The sequence below is a fragment of the Hetaerina americana genome, unplaced genomic scaffold (genome assembly GCF_022747635.1).
Source record: "Hetaerina americana unplaced genomic scaffold, ioHetAmer1.1.p SCAF_7, whole genome shotgun sequence".
Lineage (NCBI taxonomy): Eukaryota > Metazoa > Arthropoda > Insecta > Odonata > Calopterygidae > Hetaerina > Hetaerina americana.
This window is the reverse complement of record NW_027287316.1, coordinates 61,901,845-61,921,639: the sequence shown is the minus strand read 5'-3', so window position 1 is coordinate 61,921,639 and position 19,795 is coordinate 61,901,845. Positions and strand designations below refer to the sequence as shown.

Here is a 19,795-nt window from a genome sequence, read left to right as displayed (position 1 = left end):
GAAATTATTGCTGCCATTTCTGGGAATTTATTTCGTTAACAAAGTAAGCTCTATATTTTGCTTCATCACAAGGCTGATGTGGACAGCAATTGTGAGATGAAGCGCGTGTCAAATGCGTTTCAATTTCTTAATTCTATTTCAGGTGGAAGTGGGCAGTTCATTAAAGCTTTATTCATAAGGCCTTGTTTTTCCGAAATCATTCCATGTCACGGCTTAGGCATTTTTGAATATCTCGTTTTTACCCTATTTAGTCTGCCCCTCTTTCCCCGAATTACTTTTCAAGAATTGCCTGTGACATTTACACGGACTTGGACTGCCGGGTTAGATGAGCTAAAACGGTAACTGATGATAAATTACGTTTTCACATTTTTACGTTTGATCGTACAAGATCAGTGCACCAATGATGGTTAGACCAGTTTTTTTTTCCGCTGAATGTAGTTCGTTTTACCTATTTGAAGTGTAATAGTTACTTGTCTAAAAAAAATCAATTCACATTTTTCAAATGGCTACCCATATTGTTAAATACAGTTATTTGTGGGCAAAAATGACATCTGGCTAATTGTCGAATGAATATAATGAGGGCACGTGTACGTTAGAAATTTTAGGATACATAAAACAAATGGAATTCTGTGTTATCCATTTGGTCGATCGTGAGTAAGATTTATGTTCGCTGGGTTTAAAAATTTAGAAGTGATTTCATAGATCGACTACCTGATGACGGTTGATTTCGTTTCTTGGGATGTAGAAATTGCATGTTTTATGATCCATCGGCTTTTCATGGTAATATTTCATGCATCGTGTGTACATTGTAGATATAATGATGTGTGATAAACATGTAATGCTTTAGGTTCTCATTAAAAATTAAGTAACGCAAACCATACCCGTCACACTTGAATACCTTTTGTCTGTTGAACTCGTCAGAAATTTAATTACTCGTACTAATTAGTCCATACATCGATTATCCAGGAAAATTATTTAAAAATGATTTCCAAGAAACTGCGGGAAATGCCGCTGCAGTAACTTGTTGACGGATTCATCCGCTGATATGCATTACAATGCAGCAATATCGGGGTGTAAAAATCATTGCCTTGACCGGGAGACGAACTCGGATCCCTCGATGTACTCCTGAGTGCTATAGCCAATTAACCTATCGTGGCGTCCTTTGAAGGCTACAAAATTTCGGAGAGTAAGAGGGTAAAAAACTCGGTGGGACATCGAGGGATCTTGGTTCGAATCCCGGTCAAGACGAATGATTTTTTACACTCTGAAATGTTTGCATTGTAGTTTAAAAACAAATTTGGAATTTTTTGTTAAAAATAATAATTATTAGATGCATACTTTAATCTATTCGCAATCACTGGAAAGAGGTTTTGAAAAAGACAGGTTGCAAACATAAGTGCACCCTTGATATACAAGGGTAATTTTTAAATTTAGATCCGTTTCCTCATTAAATAATGCAATTGTTAAAAGCATTTTTACTGGCGGTTTTGGTTTCCCTCAAACCGACTTCATTTTTCTAAATAATCGCCGTTGACTTTTAAGCACTTTTCGTAACGCTGCTCCGGCTAATTTAATCCTTCATCATAGAAGCTCGCCGCCTGGGAATTGAACCAGTTGACTACGGTTGCTCTTCGTCCTCAGAATGGTTGTTCAACAAGCCACTATCTCAAGTAGAGGGATAGGAAAAATTCGCTAGGAGCAAGGTCCCAATTAGCCGTTAGAGTGCTTTCTGACTCGTACTGGGTGACTATACTTAAATGTAACTGAGGGTGCCCTTAGGAATCCCCGTGTATCAAACCCAGACCCTCCAGTCAGTAGCCCAGGGCTCTACCCTCTGGGCTCCCACATCCCTGTAAGTCTTTATACATGTCACTAAATTTTATATGGTGACATCAAATAAAACAGTGGATCTGATAGAATTCCTAAAATTTGAATCAGAATATGTGTAATTGTTACGACGCAGGCATCAAGTTACGAGTAAATTATCAACACATGGTCTTTGGAAGAGGTCACGACCACATTACATAAGTTTTTAGATCCATCGGCGTAAAAACAAAACGTCGTTTTGGAAACAAGGAAGTATAACGGAGTCATGGAACATCGTTGGAATTGTTTATTATTTTTTATGATTGATTTACCTAATACTATGTAATTTATTCATGATGAGCTAGTAAATTGAATATTCATCTAAGAAATGGAATTATAATTGAGCCTGGTACTTTACAAGCGTAACAGAAAGAGAAAGTGTGGAAGGGAGGATTTGCCGATACTGAAGCTGCCTTCTTCTCTTGTAAAGATTCAAAAGATTTACAATAGCCGTTGACTTTCTAGACGGCCGGGTAGATGTACGAGAACATGGCTGATGGAAGGTGGGTCTCGGATATGATTTGGATAATTCCTTCGCAAACTTTCCTAAAATCGCCCCACGTGATTTTTTGGTGGTTATCTGTTAAAATAACCAGCGGAACGGGGAAAGTAATATCCATTCCTTCTCGTAGAAGTGATATCAAAGGAAAAGAAGGCTCATTTTTGCATCATTTTTCACAATTTCTAAGATCATATATTTGCATATTGATTTAAAAATTCTCTGATATAACAGTGATGATAATATTAAATCTTCTCATCCGCGCTCTGTTATATTATTTCCAATTGGCAAATTTTAAGTAAAGTAAGATAGTATTTAGTTGGTACAGATTTATTTTCATTATAATTTACAAATGTGTGAGCAATTTTCAAGATTTTTTAAGATGGATTACTAGAATTTGTTGGTTTATTTTTGTTTTTGAGAATTGGAACCCTGTAGCTCTATCATCCACGTCCGTGTGTAAGCAATGACAGATTTTACACGTCAAAATCATAATATGATTTTTTGGTCGTTTATATGATAATAAGCAAATTTTTATTGAAACATTCCATACAAAAAGGTAGCTTTATGAATTGAATGTGAATTCACATAAATTTATCGCAGTTTTAGTAAAAATTAAGAACTATACAGAATTGATACATCTTTTTATGGATTTCAATGAAAATTCTTGAGTGAATTTACGTAACTCAAGCTTTCCTTTTACTGGCACATTGCGCCATTATAAATTAGAGGTCATAATAACTTTCAATACTGCCTTATGTATTTGACGCTCCAAGAAGAAACCGTTAATACTTTTATCTCTCCCCTGATAGATCCTCATGTACGTAACTAGTGCTATTAAAGTATGTTGACTTCACTTAAAAGTAACCCCACAACCATAATGTTGTTTTAACCAAAATTGGTTTTGATAATTGAAACATTTTCAGTATTTTTTTATTATATGCAGAATTAAGTATATGTAATAAGTATAGCTATTTATATTTAAATAATTACTCATTATTTGCGAGAGAAATGCTTGTATACCATAGGTGTTTTGTTGAGAAAAACGTTATATTCTTTCAAATTATTTATAAGATTTAATATTTACGAATTTTTTTGAATCCCTAAGACGTATATTTTTCTCGATATTAATAATTGGAATATAACCACATTAATGTAAGATGGAATTCCATTCATTATTTTACTAACTTTTCGATATGGACCTTATTCCATTATGTGACATTTAAAGGACTTAAAGGGGTGAAGATTAATTTTAATGCTATTTTATTGCAGTATCTGTTCCTCATCGATTTTACAAGCTGCTGCCCCTTCCTCACGATCTCCTATTTTCATTTGCACACCGTTGAAACGTTTCCATGATTCCTGTCATTCGCAGAATACTACCGCATTCTTATCAACGTGAACGAGCCATTCCGTGACGAGCTGAAGGACCGCAACAGTGACCTCTACAAGCTGATTGCCGAGAACATAACCCGTGCAGTTGACGAGCTCTACAAGAACACCCCTGGAAGGCAGTCTTCAACCGTCATTAAGATAGAGTGAGTATGTCCGTTCGGTTCGGAAGAGGAGAGAGAGAAGCCCTCTCACTCTCCGACAATCCCTCTCGCCCTGCGGTCCCGTTCATTTCCCTCCACCCTATTCGATGAGTCTCTATATTTCCTCTCCCATCCGTCCTCGACTCACTCCCGAGTGGAGTGATTCCACCACGCCTGTTCCAACGGCTAATTGGACGGTCGATTCCGCGCAACTGAAGCGAGGGCGTCGAAAATATGGAGCAGGACGTAGTTTTAATAACCGCGGCACAGCCGATCTCTATACACCTATCGGGAAATGTTGCGCGTCCCCTTTAACTTGCTCCGAATCAAATGGGTCGGTCGCATCGTTATCATGAGAATTAAGTTACACAAGATGTCTTTATAGAATTCTTTCTTCTGTGATGATTGAATTTATAGTTGGAATTTTAATTTTTGTAAAATCAAATTCCTGCGAAGACATCATCTTCCCACGTAGTTGGCAAGTTTACATCGAGTGGAAACTGCGGCATCAATCTCTCGTAGCAACAGCAATTCCACAGATGAATATTCTAATTACCTGTAAAGAATCCTAGCTTTTAGTGCCTGTCCTGGGTTGGCGAATGAATAGGTAGACGTTTTGAGTGAAAACATTAAACGTTTTAGAGGTTTGACTAGAAAACGTCTTTTCTTTGAGTGAAATAAGTATGATTTATTTTGTGAATCGGTTTGGTGCGAAAACTTAGGTTTTATTTCCTCACCGAAACAGTAATTTTGAATTACTAACTCATGCTGGTTTTTTAGTAACGGTCTATTCCCTGAAACCCCATCTTACCTGAAAGGCACATCATATCAAGGTACAGCTGTGATAGTGGTTGGAGGGAAGATTGTTTAAGATGTCGATAGCTCGTATTTAAAAGGATACCTATAATAATGTCATACTTAGATACATGCTCGTAATTTCGCAAGCATCATATACAAAAAGTCCTTTGTCTTGGTACAAGGAACCCATGAGCATACCGTGACTGAATTCAATGGAGTAAAGTCATGTTTTTTGGAAACTGAATAATAAAACTAAATGAATCACTCAACAAAAATATCAATGATTTCGTCAATGGGTGTGGAAATTACTGAAAAATACGCAATAGTTTTACGCAAAATGAACGAGGTCCAGGGACGGCGGCAACATATCTAGGTCTATATTTTACTTAATGATTATTAGGTGAAACGACCATAGTTTTATTCGCTCTCATGAAACTTCCTTCTCGGTTTACCTTTCCTGAACTTTTTATGTAAATTTCTGTCTATTCATTTTTACAGTCGGAATTTCAAACCTCTCTGACACGATTGTCCCTGTGTAGCACGTACCATTTTCGAGCTTCCGATCACGAGTTACGTTAATATTGATTGATGCATGCATTGGTTTCTCTCCTAATTGTAGGAAAGCAAGAGACATCTTCTTCAGCACCGTAACCCTGGACTTAGGAACTTTCGGCTACAACGACACCGAAGCTATTCGTGGAGTTCTGGAGAGACAGATCCAAGAATACCGCAGCATAGGAGATTTGAAGGTCACATCTGATGGATTCGTCTTCAGACCTATCGGAGGTCAGTTTTCCTAATCTAATTTACTCATAATAATTTTTATCAATATTTTCCTATCTAATTTGAAAACTTTTTTGAAAAAAATTAAGTTTGATTTTATACGTCCTATGTTTTTGTATTTTTTCATATTTTTCGTTGTTATTTATATTTCTGTGGATGTTTTCATGCGAAATTGCATCTTTGCCAATTTATTCCCTGCCGTATTGTTTACCAATATTTTTACTCTTTGCCGATTCAAACGACATATTTACCAATATTGCATTTGTTGTATAGGACCACTTATACTCACAGGACTTAGACGTCATTGCATTTATTTCAATCGAAATGTTTTTTATGGAAGGAAAGCATATAGGACAACCGATATTCTATAAATACATGCTGTCAAACAGCTATTGTATTTAAATTATTTCTCCACCATAGGCATTCTTATTACTTCATGCTTTTCTCTCCTTTAAGCATAGATATTGATTATGCTGAACAGTGCGTATATTTTACCATACGTGTAGCTTTTAAGTTACAAATATAAGTAGAGGGATTCAATGTTCAATGGAATTATTATTCTTCGAAATGTACGCGTACCATCCTGTTTTACTTTTTTCGTTTCATTTATGGCTATTTCTTCTATTCGGTGTTATTATGTGACTAATCTGTTGTATATTTTTGTGTCTATTTTCACTTTTCATTATGATAAAATTAATTACCTTCTAATTTTTTATATTGCTTTTATATTTATGATACAACTTTTCTAAGCCTGGATCTATGTGTGTTTTCTTGATGTTGGAGCTTTATTGCGGTCCCGGGTACACATTTGATTGATTTCTGGGAACATACCTCGTCCTGTAAGGAAACCCGTCGGGAGAATTGTTTTGGAATTTCTGTTACAATTCGAATGCAAACATGTAGTACCAAAAATATTAGTCTAAAGTAATAAAATTGTATACATGTCTGCTGGAAAGTAAACCGTACACTTGGGTTCGGAAAAGATACGTGAAATACTATTCCATTGGCTGCTCTGGCTTCATTAAATGAAGGAGATTGTTTTCTATTCACAAATACGATACGATAACATTCTCAAGAAAAACATATGTTGAGAACAGTCTTGATTTTATCGTAAAAATGTATTTAGAAACTAATGTGCTACAAAAGGTGTGGACATACAGGCCGTACCTTATCCGGTGTGGCTTAGTGGCCATGATTGAATTTATGTGAAATCGAATTTTATATTAAGTTTCTTGTCTTACCTCTTAGAAGACATGTTACTATGTTTATCCACATCTTGCGGAAATACGCTTTCATCAAATGAATTACATGTCATGGGGTATAATTAGTTATTAGTCTTTTATTAGCACGGATACAGTATTTGCTGGGTCCAGATATTTTTGTGCGGCAATTTCCTCTTCCTCTCATCCACACTCACAGTTTTGCTCCTTCACAGTGTTTTCTGCGCGTTATATTTAGTTAATAAACGCCAATGATACGTTTGAAGTGGTGTACAAATTGTAACTTGGGGCGATAAGTCAGACGAACCGATCAAGCGTTTATTCGGGACCAACGACTAAAAAAAAACTCCTTCACAGAGAAACGGCTAAAATCCAGTGTATTAACGCTCGTTAAATGCCATAATTTCTTGTATTGTTTGTGATTATTTTTCTCTTCTGTGTTTTGTTTTGTTTTCTAATTTATTTTTTCTCTATTGTTTTCTCCATCCCTTCAATCCTTTATAAATCTCTTTGATAAACCTCTCATCACTCATTATTACGGGTCAATTCTCAATACAATCTGTTCTCTTGGCTCCAATATTTCGAATGCGTTTGTTCTTCTGGTGAGCATGTGTCAATCCGTCTCGCTCGTCAATTCATAAACGTATATATATATATATATATATATATATATATATTTATATGTATGAATCTCTCTCTCTCTCGTCCTTTCTATTTGAGTTCAATGTTTTCATTTACTTTGTGTCTTCACGTTAATGCTCTGGAAACTTTATTTTACTCCTGCATATTTTTTTAATAATTTTGGCCTTTTTATAACTCGGCTTTAATTCCATATCTCTTTGTGAAATGCCGATTCGCTCCTCCCTTTTTTCATAACTTTTCTCTTTCGCGCGCTGCCGAAAAACTTCTCCCGCCGCATCGGAATGACAAAAAAAAATAATATAAAATGAAATATTCTCGCCGTCAATTTATGCGTCCATAACTTCTCGGGGATTTTATTTTTGGCATCGCTTTCCTCCTCCCGCAACTTTGCAAACTCTATCAATTCTATGTAAAACGCCGTCGCTGTCTCTTAAAAAAAAAAAAAACGAAAAACTCTTTCTTCCATACCTCGTGAAACATTTGCATATAATGGTCATATTGTTAAAATCCATTATTGCGCTAATGCAAAAAAAATTAAACTTTGGGTGTGCACACCTTTTATCACCGACGCGATTGCGATCCGATGTGCATATTTAATTTTAACGACCATTTCGTTCATATTATGCGTTGATGAAACGAATTTTGCTTTATTGATTCGCGTATTTTCCTTTGAGACACGTTCGTATTTATTTTCACTTTTGTGAATTTTTCCTCCACTTCGGTCTCTGCGTCTATTCCGCAAATGCACAAAACTTTAACTATATCATTGTCATATTGTTTCATAAATGAATAATAATTGTGCTGCCGCCGATTTATGTGTCAAAACAAATTTTCCATCAAAAATTATTCGTACATTTTTTTTGCGTCAAACCCTCTTGTTTCTGTTATGACTTATTAACATTTTATCATATCATCTCGTTACGTATTCGAATTAAAACATTACCTTATTGTGACGTATCATTTTAATGTCACCGGAATTTCTTATTCATTTATTGCCGCCACGTTGAATTTTCAACGGGGAACCTTTTGATTACGCGCGTATAAATTTGAATTACGGCCCGATTAAATAAAAAAAATTGATGATTGAAAAAAAAATTGCCATTTCCCCCACCCCGTAATGAAACCCCATACATGCACTCTCTCATGACATCCCCACTCCCTGGTAAACAAACCTATGGCCAATGAATGGGATTTGCAGCAGCTGGCCCTAGCGCGCGCGTTTGCCCGGAAGGTCAAATGCCGTGCAGAGCTTCTGGATGCGTGGATTTCGAGGCAAGGTGCGACGGAAAGAACGACTGCGAAGACGGTTCCGATGAATTGGGATGCGTGGGTGAGCAACGTGAGTTCAATTTGGCTATAAAAATGGTGGGAGGTCGTTTGTAGGCTATCCGTGTATGACCTTAAGTAATTTTCCCTATAATTAAACGGGTTGTGTAATTGCTCAAACAAAACCATAAGTCTTTTTTTTTAATACTTAGTTAGATATTAATAGGTGATTATGATATTTATGAAGCTTTTTGATACATTTGGAATTTATTTGTGCCCCATATTTCCTGCTATACCATGTTTTCATTTAATTTTAGAGAAGCTTAAGCTTTGCGTGAATTTGTTAATTTCCCCCATTTCCTTAAGTTTGATATATTTTCTGAATGATTTGTCATGTATTATTTACTTTTTGTTTTAATTTTCAATCACAAATGCTATATTTTTTGAACCTACGTGTTTCAACCTACTTCAACCTGCTTGTATGAGTTGAAATTTCAGGCGAACAGTCTGTGCCTGTCAACCTTATCATAAAGTCAAGCACTAATGTTATACCTATGTCAATGTACATACTCGTATATATCTTTATTGAAATTCCTATGTATACGTTTTTTGTGATTTCCAACTCTTATATACTTTTATACTTATTATTTAATACAACTCTTATACTTATTATTTAATATAGTATTACTTTATTCTTATGCATAATTTATAAGATCATGTATAAGCATTTTGATTAGTGTAAAGGGCGGCTATATTGGTGCCAAATGAGAATTTTAAGGCTTTTAATTGCTACTACTCAGATTGTGTGATATTAGTGCTGCTTTTGGGAACGTTTGGCGGCTTTGGTTCTTGTTATTCTAATAGTGTTACAGGTTTGGAAATAGTCATAACCAAACAAATTTAACCATATAAGGATAGGCATTTCTTAATGTAACCTGTTAAATAATTTTGCTTTTTTATTTTAATTTCCTAGAATGTGCGCTAATGACAAATATTTTTTATCCAATATAAATGTTGTGGCGATAACATGTTTTTTTTAAATTTTGTCACATCGAAATTGTGGTAAAACTGTGTACAAATAAGTAAATGTGCCTTTAGATATAAGCTCTTCCTCGTGTTTTAAATGTCTTTTGTATATAAAAATTCTTAATCTATGACATAAGGACAACTAATGCTGTAAATAGTCTATGTTCTTAACAATGGTTGTCGGCTGCCCTGTACTACAATATATGTTGTTTCCTCATCAAAGCATTTATCACAATATTGTGGTCCTATTGCTGCTTCTACGAGCATTTTCAAATGTAACACCTGGTGATCGGGGAAATCGACTCAAGCAATCAATAATCTTCCTATACAACGCTGATGCCGCTGATAACATAATTTTAAAAAATGATACCCTCTCCTTCGTCGGTTCTTTCAATGTGCAAAAAAAAACTCTGCTTCTGCAAAATGGACATATTTCCTTCCCGTGCTTACCGCAGGAACAGAAGAAAATGCTCATTGAAACTGTGTACGATCCACACAAAAAATGTACTGTTCTCACCCTGCCCCCAATGTACATAGACCTCATCCACACTAAGAAGAGAATGCTGAATTCACGGAGTATTGTATATACATAGATGTCTTCTCCGTGAGTGCAAAGCTTGAGGCATTACCTCTGGAAGCTGGGAATAGCGCATTATATTTTTATGTAAATACCACTCTCCTGCTCTCAATGACGCCCTTCGCGCCGCTTGTAGTACAGCCCTGAAAAAACACCGCTCATGACCATCGAAACACCATATTATGATCATGAGTAAACTTTATTCCCTTACCCTCCTACCTATTCGGTCACACATCCTACCCAAGTGCCATCAATCCCGTTTACCCGTTTTCACGGCTTAACATTCTTATCCACCCTAAGGTTACCATGCTACTTAAAAGCCATTAACACAATCCTTGGATAAGGAGGGCCTTTGCTTGGATCGGCACTGCTTCTTTATCCATTTTAATACCTCTTTGCATGTTTGGATTTTCATTACGCTTGTTGAGGCCAAAAGCAAAGTCATTGCAGTGAATCACTAGAATTTGTGAGGAACATTTCCAAAATTATAAATTCGACCTTTTTTTTTAATTTCTACGTATTTTTTGATAGTTGGTAAGTTTATGCATTTATAAATTTTTTGTGTATTTTATCATTTTTATATTAACTCGTGTATTGTATGCACAATTTTTTTTCACTTTACCGCTTATTTGATTTTTATCAAGATGCATGTGGTTGTTCAATAATTATTATCCTCTACCTTGGAGGATTTTCGCCAATCCATGCATATATCTTATTAATATCATAATGTCAGTTAGGTGGCTTTAAGGGCGTTGTTGACTTTGTTTCTTGGTCTTTGATCCAGCAATATGATTCCTCAAGCAAAAGGTATTGCGTCTTTAAATAAATACAGCATGCAGATTCACACTAATGATTCCATGTGGCCTTTCCTTTTAAAATAGTTTAGGATAGTTTATTCCATGCAAACCTAACCGCAGTAGTCATAATATAGTTACTCATTATATTGGAATGTTGCTTTTAGCATCTAACAAACACTTGGACATGCTAAATTGAGTAGCTTCAGGCGTGATGTGGTGGAAGTCGAACATAATGAATAACTGATTGAAGCACTTTTTCACTCAATAATATCAAGTGGAAAAGTGCTTCAATCTGTTATTCACTTGGACATACTAATCGGCCATGACACAAAAAGTATTTTTTTAATTATAATTCCGCACACTTCTTGTTTTGATAACAATAATGTATGTGTTTATGTAGCGACATATATATATATATATATATATATTTATATATATATATATATGTAGCGACACATATATATATATATATATATATATATATATATATATATATATATATATATATATATATATATATTTACACATACACTCCTTATTTCTACCCGTTTACATTTATTTTAGCTTAAAAAGTCTCGTGAGTAGACTCTTGGATATTATTATAGATCCATGCATTTTTCCTTCCATTCTAAAAATGGACACGCTCTGTCATTTGTAATTCGTGGAATATACAAAGGTAGATAGTTTCGGCGGAATTTTAACCGTTACACCGACTTGAAACTGCCACGTTATATTCATATGAATATTGACCATAGCTTATCCTTGCCCAGCCTTACTCGCACCGTAACTTTTCTTGATAAATAAAGCTGAACTTAAGATATATAATTGGGAGAAGGGAGACAAACAGTCTCCTTTTTGAAGATTTAAAATGTATTGCGGATGTATAGTCAAGTCGCGTGTCGGAATGGAAAGGAATTCCTACCGGGGAAGCCTCTTTCGTGGTGCCAGATTTAGTTGGTCACAAATTTTGCTCTCAAATATTCCAATCGAGAGTCTGTATAAGCATTTTAGTGAAGGACCGATGCATCTTGCGCAATTCAGCTTCCACTGTCTCATTTCAGTCTTTCAGTTCAAAACGGTAGTGGCATTATATTTTCGTGACTTAATGGCTTGCGGAACGATTATATATCGAGTGCCATGGATGTAACACGTACCACTTATTTGCCTTATTGTCATATCTTTGCAAACAATGCATGTTATTGTTGATAGGTTTTACGGTATGAGGTGAAAAGAGGATCAGGGGGCTAAATGCAAAGGTTTAACATATTTTACCGCACGTATCTATAATAGCTGTGTTTTTCTATGCTTCTTAGAGTTTAAATTTTATTATATTGATTTTAAAAAATTCCTTATATGTATATAATTTCAGTCATTCACATTAGTATTTCAGGTGTTTCGTTTATCAGATATACTGTGGTGAAGTATTAAATATTTTGCAAAAAATAAGGTTTTAAAGGCTTTTTAAGTTTATCTAAGCCGAGGCGCTACTCGTGAAATTAAATGTATGATTTACGCCACCTAAGAATTCAATTGTCGTTTCTTCCTTTTTTTGTTGTGCATCTCTTTCGTTACTGAATAATTTTTATCGATTTCCATCACTCTAATGTATGACAAAGATGATCATAAACTATTACTTCATTTACCTATCAATTGCTAATCACAAATTATCCGCAATAAAATAAAATCAGTAGGAAAGTAGATTTGATAAAATTAATATACTCACTCTCACTCTATCATAAATTCTCTTATTTTCTATTTGAGAACGGAAATTCAATTCTTCTTGCGTTCATTCTTGGGAGAACGAGATGTAAAATATGATTGGTTAAACATGTCATTAATATTTGAATTCTCTGGCAGATTCTTTCGTACTCATTAATGTTGAACATCATACACATTTTCTCTTTTCTTGGAAAAAACTAAATGGGGAAAATAGGACATTCATCTTTAGTGGAAGGAAAGTAATAACCATAAAATTAGTTTGGCAGCTTGAGCTAAAATTAAGCTTGTTTGTGCGATTAACCTAATTTTTTTAAATTTTATACTTACGTTTAAGTTTCTGAAGCATATATGTTACGGATTCGTTATTTAAATATCAGAGTAATATTACGTATATTTCCACTAAACCTTAGTTTGCATGAAACTTTTGATTTTATCATTGGCACGTTATCCTACATATTTTTCTCCCCATTTTCTTTTCTCTTTGGTTCTTTCCCGATATCCCTGTCTCCCACCCGACGATTTTAACTTGAAAATTGTGTTTTGGTAACGCACATCATCCGAACGTTCGATTTCTTATAACACATGCATGACGAAATATGACTGACATTTCAAAATAATGTCCTAATAAATTATTATTCCATTTGGGTTGTTTAAAATCCCTACGAATATTCTTCTTGTATAATTTCTTCTTCCTCCTGTCTTTGCTTCTATTTATATCCGCTTTCTTTGTCTGCGGAAATAATTCTTTCACTTCGGTTTTAATTTCCACACCCGTGGTTTTCTTCCCACTCCCTTTTGATTTCATGCCTCAAAATATTATGAATTCATTTGGCTCTCGCAATCTTTGTGACTACTGCTCGGCAAATTAATGAAAATTATTTCATGAATATATTTCAATTTAAACACTTAATTTCTCTCCGTTTCGCGAATGCGTAAATTCGTATTTCTCCCCAAATGATGTGCCGATGTTTTTATTTTAAATTAATTTCTATATCTGATTTTGGATGGAATTTTAACATTAACGCTTTTGGTACCGTTTATTTTGGAAACATTTTCTTCAATTTATTTTTTCCTATCTTATAAATCTGTCAATCATTTGTTTTTATTGCTGTTAACATATGTATTGCCTAAATATCGTGATAAATGATTTAAATATTTTCATATTTTAATGCCTTCCGCATCTTCTTTGATTTTGTAATTTTTAACGAACGATTATTTTTCATAAAACATTTATAATTACAATCCGCTTTAATATTATACTCGGTGATATCGCCAAAATTGAATATTTTTCATTTTTAATTTTCTTTGCAACTCATTATTTACATTTTTAATTCACAATGGTTTTGTATTTTCCGCTTTCTGTTTCATAAATATCTTTATAATTTCCCACTATTTATCTTTTACTGTCATTTTTTTTACTCATTTCTTGGATTATTTTATTCATTTCTTGTCACTTTTTCTTTTTTCAAAATTATGCGGTTTCCGGAACATTGATTTAATCATCAACAAAAACCCCCTTTTTTAACTTTCTTCAACTCCTTATCAATTTTCTGCAATTTATTTCCATAACCTACCCTGTTTAACAAAATTCTTCTTCCGTTAAAAAAAATCCAATATTCTAATCATACGAACAACCTTCCCATCTCTCGAAATTTTTCTTCTCCTCCTTCCGCTCACTTTTCATCTCCGCAAAATGCTTCTCGGAATCGCCACTAACAACAACCTCGCTGCTTTTTGGCTTCCCTCACGCCACGGAAACGCGCCCAAAATTCTTTTTTATTTTTTTTGTAACTCTCCATTATTCCCCTACACCCACTCTCTCTCTCTCTCTCTCTCACTCCCTAACCCACCCCCCCCGCCCGCCCGCTCGCTAATAACGCACACGGAACCCATTAACTCCTCCCTTTAATGTTTTCACACCTCTCGCATGCACGTCGAATGATTAAAAAAAAATATATAAATAAATAAAAAAAACGGAAACCTTATAGCGGAGATCCCAACGGCAGCTACGGACTCCCCCACCCCTCCAACCCACCACCACCAACCCGAATCACATCCCGCCTCCACCACGTTCCCGAGCATAATCGAAGCGGAGTCAGGGAGCGTAGATAGCAAGGAGGAGGTGGATCAGGAGGAGACCACCGAGGGCCACCCCGACCACACGGAGGAACCACTCGAGCCGGGTCACGGCGAGGATCACCGCATCAACACCGGAGACTCAGAGGGGGCCACAGACGGTGACGATCGGACGACGACCGCGGAGGCTCCGACCAGGGGACTGGAGATCCCAGTGCCCACCGCGCCGCCCCTGGACCGCTGTCGCGCGGACGACAAAGTTCGCTGCTCCGACGGCTCCGCCTTCATCTGCACGGACCAAGTTTGCGACGGCGAGTCGAACTGCAAGGACGGATCCGACGAGGCAGAATGCCCTCCCATCGAAACCGGTACACAGAACACTTCGATGGGAGTTAAGGGAGATGATTTAATTGATTCCCAAGGTATTGCTCTGATTATCACGTCCCTGTGTGCTGTCGAGTTCCGTCCTTGCTCGTGAAGAATGTTTCAAGTGGGATGATCCATAAGTCTCTCGCAAGGGCAATCCTGGGTGAAAAGGGATTTCATATCAGGTCACGAAATTAGTTTTTAACTGATTATGTGTCTGGAATCTTGTTTAATGTTGCTGTAAATGTATCGTATACTTCTACTGTTGAATTTTGTCCTTGCACATGAAGATTTTTCTTAGGAGAGGTATTATCGACTAAGCACGAATAAGGTGGGACATTAAATCAAGCCAGAGAGGAGCACTACTATTATCATGTATTTAAAAAATGAGGTTTATTTCAGCGGCAGCAGTTGTATCTCATGCTTTTAATCTTCTCTTTTCCCGATGTAAACGTGAAGGGATGTAGATACGAAACGTCACATTATGCCACAAAATTTAAAAAAAATCCAAAGAAATTTCCCTGTGTAAATAAATATGTGAATTTCGTTTTACAATTTTTAAATTGATGGAAGGGCGGGGTACTCATTTGGTCTGGGCAATTGTATTGCATATAAGACCAAGATTGAGACTCCTAATGTTTTTCGTTCAAGGTGCGTATTAGATTTTAGTGGCTAGGCATGGATTCTACATGTCAACTTTCCTTAAATGTTTTTCACTATCTAGTTTGGCGACAGATGTAAGAAACGGAAAGATGCCGCCTCTTTAGAGTGTTTTTATACAATTATTAAATAGATTATGCGAAATATCATATCAGTATTTTGTAATTAAAAGGAGGAATCTACCCCTTTATAGGGCTGTTCTTCGAGTATAGCCTTTTCTATAATTTTTCCCCTGCTATCGCTTACGTATGAACAAGTCTTTAAGGCTGAGTTTTTCAATTTTTCATTAGTCTTGTCAAAAATTCTCATATATTGTTCTGTAAATATGTTTCCTTCAGCTTTACGTTGATCTATGTTTTGTCATATCTGTGTAAATACCAATTGTCAAAACTTATTGCCTTAGGATCAGTTTTACCTCCATAAAAGAGCATGGAGCATTTAGAATTTTAGTCTATGCTGTTATAAATATATAATTATATTAGTATACAAAGTATACTTGTATTTTAAGATACCAAGATTGTTTAAGTTTTTAATTTCTCATTTAGCCTCTATATTCGCACGCAAATGAGACTGGCTTACCCTCCTCGTTCGCGAGCTCTATAAATATTATTGTCTTGTAATTTAATTGAGTGAGGTCGTAAACTCAATCTTGCATTCAATATAACTTCATGATTTAGGGTATGTTTTGATGTGTGGGTTGCCACTACTATGTTACATTGTCATGTTGAACTGTTATTCTTTTCTAAACCTTACAATGGGTTGCCCTCAGTAGATTCCCTAAAGCATGTAATGCAGCGCAATGAATTTGTAAAAACTAAATAGTACATTTCATGTTGTCATACATTTTGGTATTTGGATAGACATACTTTTGTGCTAAATATTGATTTCACACGCCTACGTATCCGCTAATTCGCCTTCGTTCTCTTCCTTTGCCCGCCTCCCCTCATCCGCCTCTCCGCTTCATGACAAAATCCGACACCACCTCATTCCGACGCGACGGGATGCATTTGATCCCCCCTCCGACCCTTCCCTTTGTAAACACGCCTCTTATTCTCCTTTTGACACCCTAAACTTTTCACCTGACCGCATGACCCTCCCTCTAACCCTTCCTCTATTTTTTCCCTAACGCCTTCACGTAATCTGCCCCCACTCAACGCTTGCCCTTTTCCTTGAACTCTGACATACCACACCGAATCCTCAAACACTTGACCTCACCCCCTCTTCTTCTCCTTCTTTTTACCGCGAAACATTGCTCTGGTATCCTACTAATAAAATTTCTCCTACGTTTTACGGCTTATTAATGCGAAAATGGTATACGCTCTTCAATTCCCGGTTACCACCTGTGCATTTTTCATTGAAACGCCGGTAATTTTTTTGTCTATGCATATGAAAACTTTTCATCCGGACAATTTCCACATTTCAATAAATCGGATGCATTCGAATCCGCTTTTGTTTTTGTGATGTCATATCTTAACGATGAATATTTGTCCAAATCAAATGGCTGACATCATTGTACCATCCCAATTTTTTATCTCTCGCAACTAATCCTGGTGTAAATAATCACGGTAACCTATGGCCGTGTCTCTTTGTACTGTCCCCTGCGGCGATGTCGGTGGTAATCTTTTAAATATTTCTTCTTCCGGGTCAATTACCACATTAACTATCTTCTACTAACTCACTTCTTCCCCCTCTCTCTGTCCGACCGCCCTACGTCCATCTTTTCCATCTTTCCCTCCCCGTCCGAGCAGTCTGCGCCCCGGACCAGTTCGCCTGCGACACCCTCCGCTGCATCCACAAGACGCAGGTCTGCGACGGCGTGGTGCAGTGCAGTGACGGGAAGGATGAGCTCAACTGCCCCGGGATCGCGTCCACAACACCCGCCCCTGTGACGAGGCCTACGGTATCACCAACCAGAGGTTAGTGTGCTTTTTTTCTCACCTAGCGCCCCGGCGACCGTTGGAATCTCTAGCGTTCAGGGATTGAAAGATGCACGTGTTCAAGTTGGCCACCCAAACTTCTTTCGGTTGCATTTCTTTATATATATATATATATATATATATATATATATATATATATATATATATATATATATAGCATATAGCAACATACAATATAGAAACATAAAAAGATCACTCACACGTTATTTCTAGATCGTTTCGACAGAATTCTGCTCCGTCGTCATCGGAAGGTATAGAAGTAATGACATTACTTCTATATCATCCGATGAAGACGCAGCAGAATTCCGTCGAAACGATCTAGAAGTAACGTGTGAGTGATCTTTTTATGTGTTTCTATATTGTTTGTTGCTGTCCACTTTATTATTCAACACTTCCGTGTTACGTCGACGAAATTATATATATATATATGTGTGTACATATATATATATATATATGTGTGTACATATATATATATATATGTGTGTACATATATATATATATGTACATATATATATATATATATATATATATATATATATATATATATATATATATATATGTGTACATATATATATATATATATATATATATACATATATAGATTATATAGTGCAGTGGGGTTGAAAAGGAGCAGTATAATAGTAGGGGAACAGGGTATGCACTATTGTTTCAGAAATTCAAACGCCACAATAGGAATTTTCCGACCTGCAAAATCTGGAAACAATGGTGAAAATGCAGTCTACCGACAACACAAGTGTGTGTGTAACAGAAAACCGGTTAAATTAAAAATTAACTCAAGTCATCTCCTTCAATTGTAATTTCCCTACGGTAAAAAAGAATTCTATGATTCTGATCTTCAGGACAGTAAACAGAATCATCGAAACACCAGGAAATAATTATGCATGCTGTATAAACTCGTTATTTGTTGTTTTTTTTCTTGCCATGGAGAGTTGTGGGTATTAACCACGCTATTATACTAGTAGTAAGTGAAATCATTTCGAGATCCTTAGTAACATCGTAAAGGATACGAAACGGAATTGTCATAATTGTAGAAAACTATACCCTTTTTTGGGACGTCAGTCTTTTTTCAGTGCGATTAGTGGAATCAGTTTCACAACGAGCTGCTTTACTACGGTTATACAACGTTTTGCGTACTCCAAGGATATAATTCCGGTATTGGTTCTGGCTGTTTTGAGTAAAAATGACACATGTTTCAACAAAATAAAATGCTGTTATGGTTTGGAGGATAGATGAAAAAGTCTGGGGAAAGATAATAAATATACTTCACGGCTAAATACATCAAGGAGACCCAAAATAATTAGTCCTACTCGTTTTAAATAAGTGGGATTCAATGTAGAGGCTGTTTCTTAATTTACAAGTCCAAATACATGTTACTAAGAAACAGTCTTAAGAATAATGTCAATCTTTCTTATTCACACCATTTAAATGTAGACAAGAGGATGAAGTAAAGACAGATTTGCAGGTATGTTCATCAGAAATATACGAATCCTGTAATGGCATGAAAAATGATTTGTCCATGAGAAACTGAAATATTTTTGTGCCTGCACTGTTTTCTGTGAACCGTTTCAAGTGGTTATGTGTAAATCCCCTGGAATATGTTGGAGGAAAGTCGTTTCCCTAGCCTTTGGTTTGCCTTTTCAACCCATTTTAGTTCATTTTCCATCGATTGATGGGAGGTGAAGCATCCTTGTATAATTTTCAAATGTTTCGCGCGTTTCCAACAAAAGGTTGTTACGGTTTTGGCTCACTACGCAAAAGCCATCGGGAGGAATTTATTATGCCATTCCCATGAAAGGAGTATACCGCCAACTGTTCGCCAGGCGAAAAATCACCGACCAAGAAAAAAATGCTGGTGTTGTCATCCCATTCTGTTGAAATTCCGATTTCTTTACGAGGAATTTTTTGTCGCAACTGGCCGTTTTCCGACCGTTAATACGAAGTTTATGGGCGGAAGGAACGCATTGCACCCCTGCGAAGGAGAATCCACGTATGCTAGCTACACTTCAG

At 36.1% G+C, this 19,795-nt stretch overlaps 2 protein-coding genes across 2 annotated transcripts in view; both read left to right on the top strand.

The window, feature by feature from the left end:
* The window catches only part of LOC139696858 (uncharacterized), a 521,008-nt gene extending 515,510 nt beyond the window's left edge, over positions 1–5,498 (top strand). The window contains exons 3-4 of the mRNA XM_071595738.1: positions 3,741–3,903; positions 5,318–5,498. Of these exons, the coding sequence (XP_071451839.1) occupies positions 3,741–3,903; positions 5,318–5,498 (344 nt within the window). The remainder of the gene's footprint in view (positions 1–3,740; positions 3,904–5,317) is intronic.
* The window catches only part of trol (terribly reduced optic lobes), a 703,100-nt gene continuing 687,048 nt past the window's right edge, over positions 3,744–19,795 (top strand). The window contains exons 1-5 of the mRNA XM_071594907.1: positions 3,744–3,903; positions 5,318–5,484; positions 8,542–8,682; positions 14,717–15,172; positions 17,579–17,746. Coding sequence (XP_071451008.1) covers positions 8,580–8,682; positions 14,717–15,172; positions 17,579–17,746 — 727 coding nt within the window. The 5' untranslated portion in view covers positions 3,744–3,903; positions 5,318–5,484; positions 8,542–8,579. The remainder of the gene's footprint in view (positions 3,904–5,317; positions 5,485–8,541; positions 8,683–14,716; positions 15,173–17,578; positions 17,747–19,795) is intronic.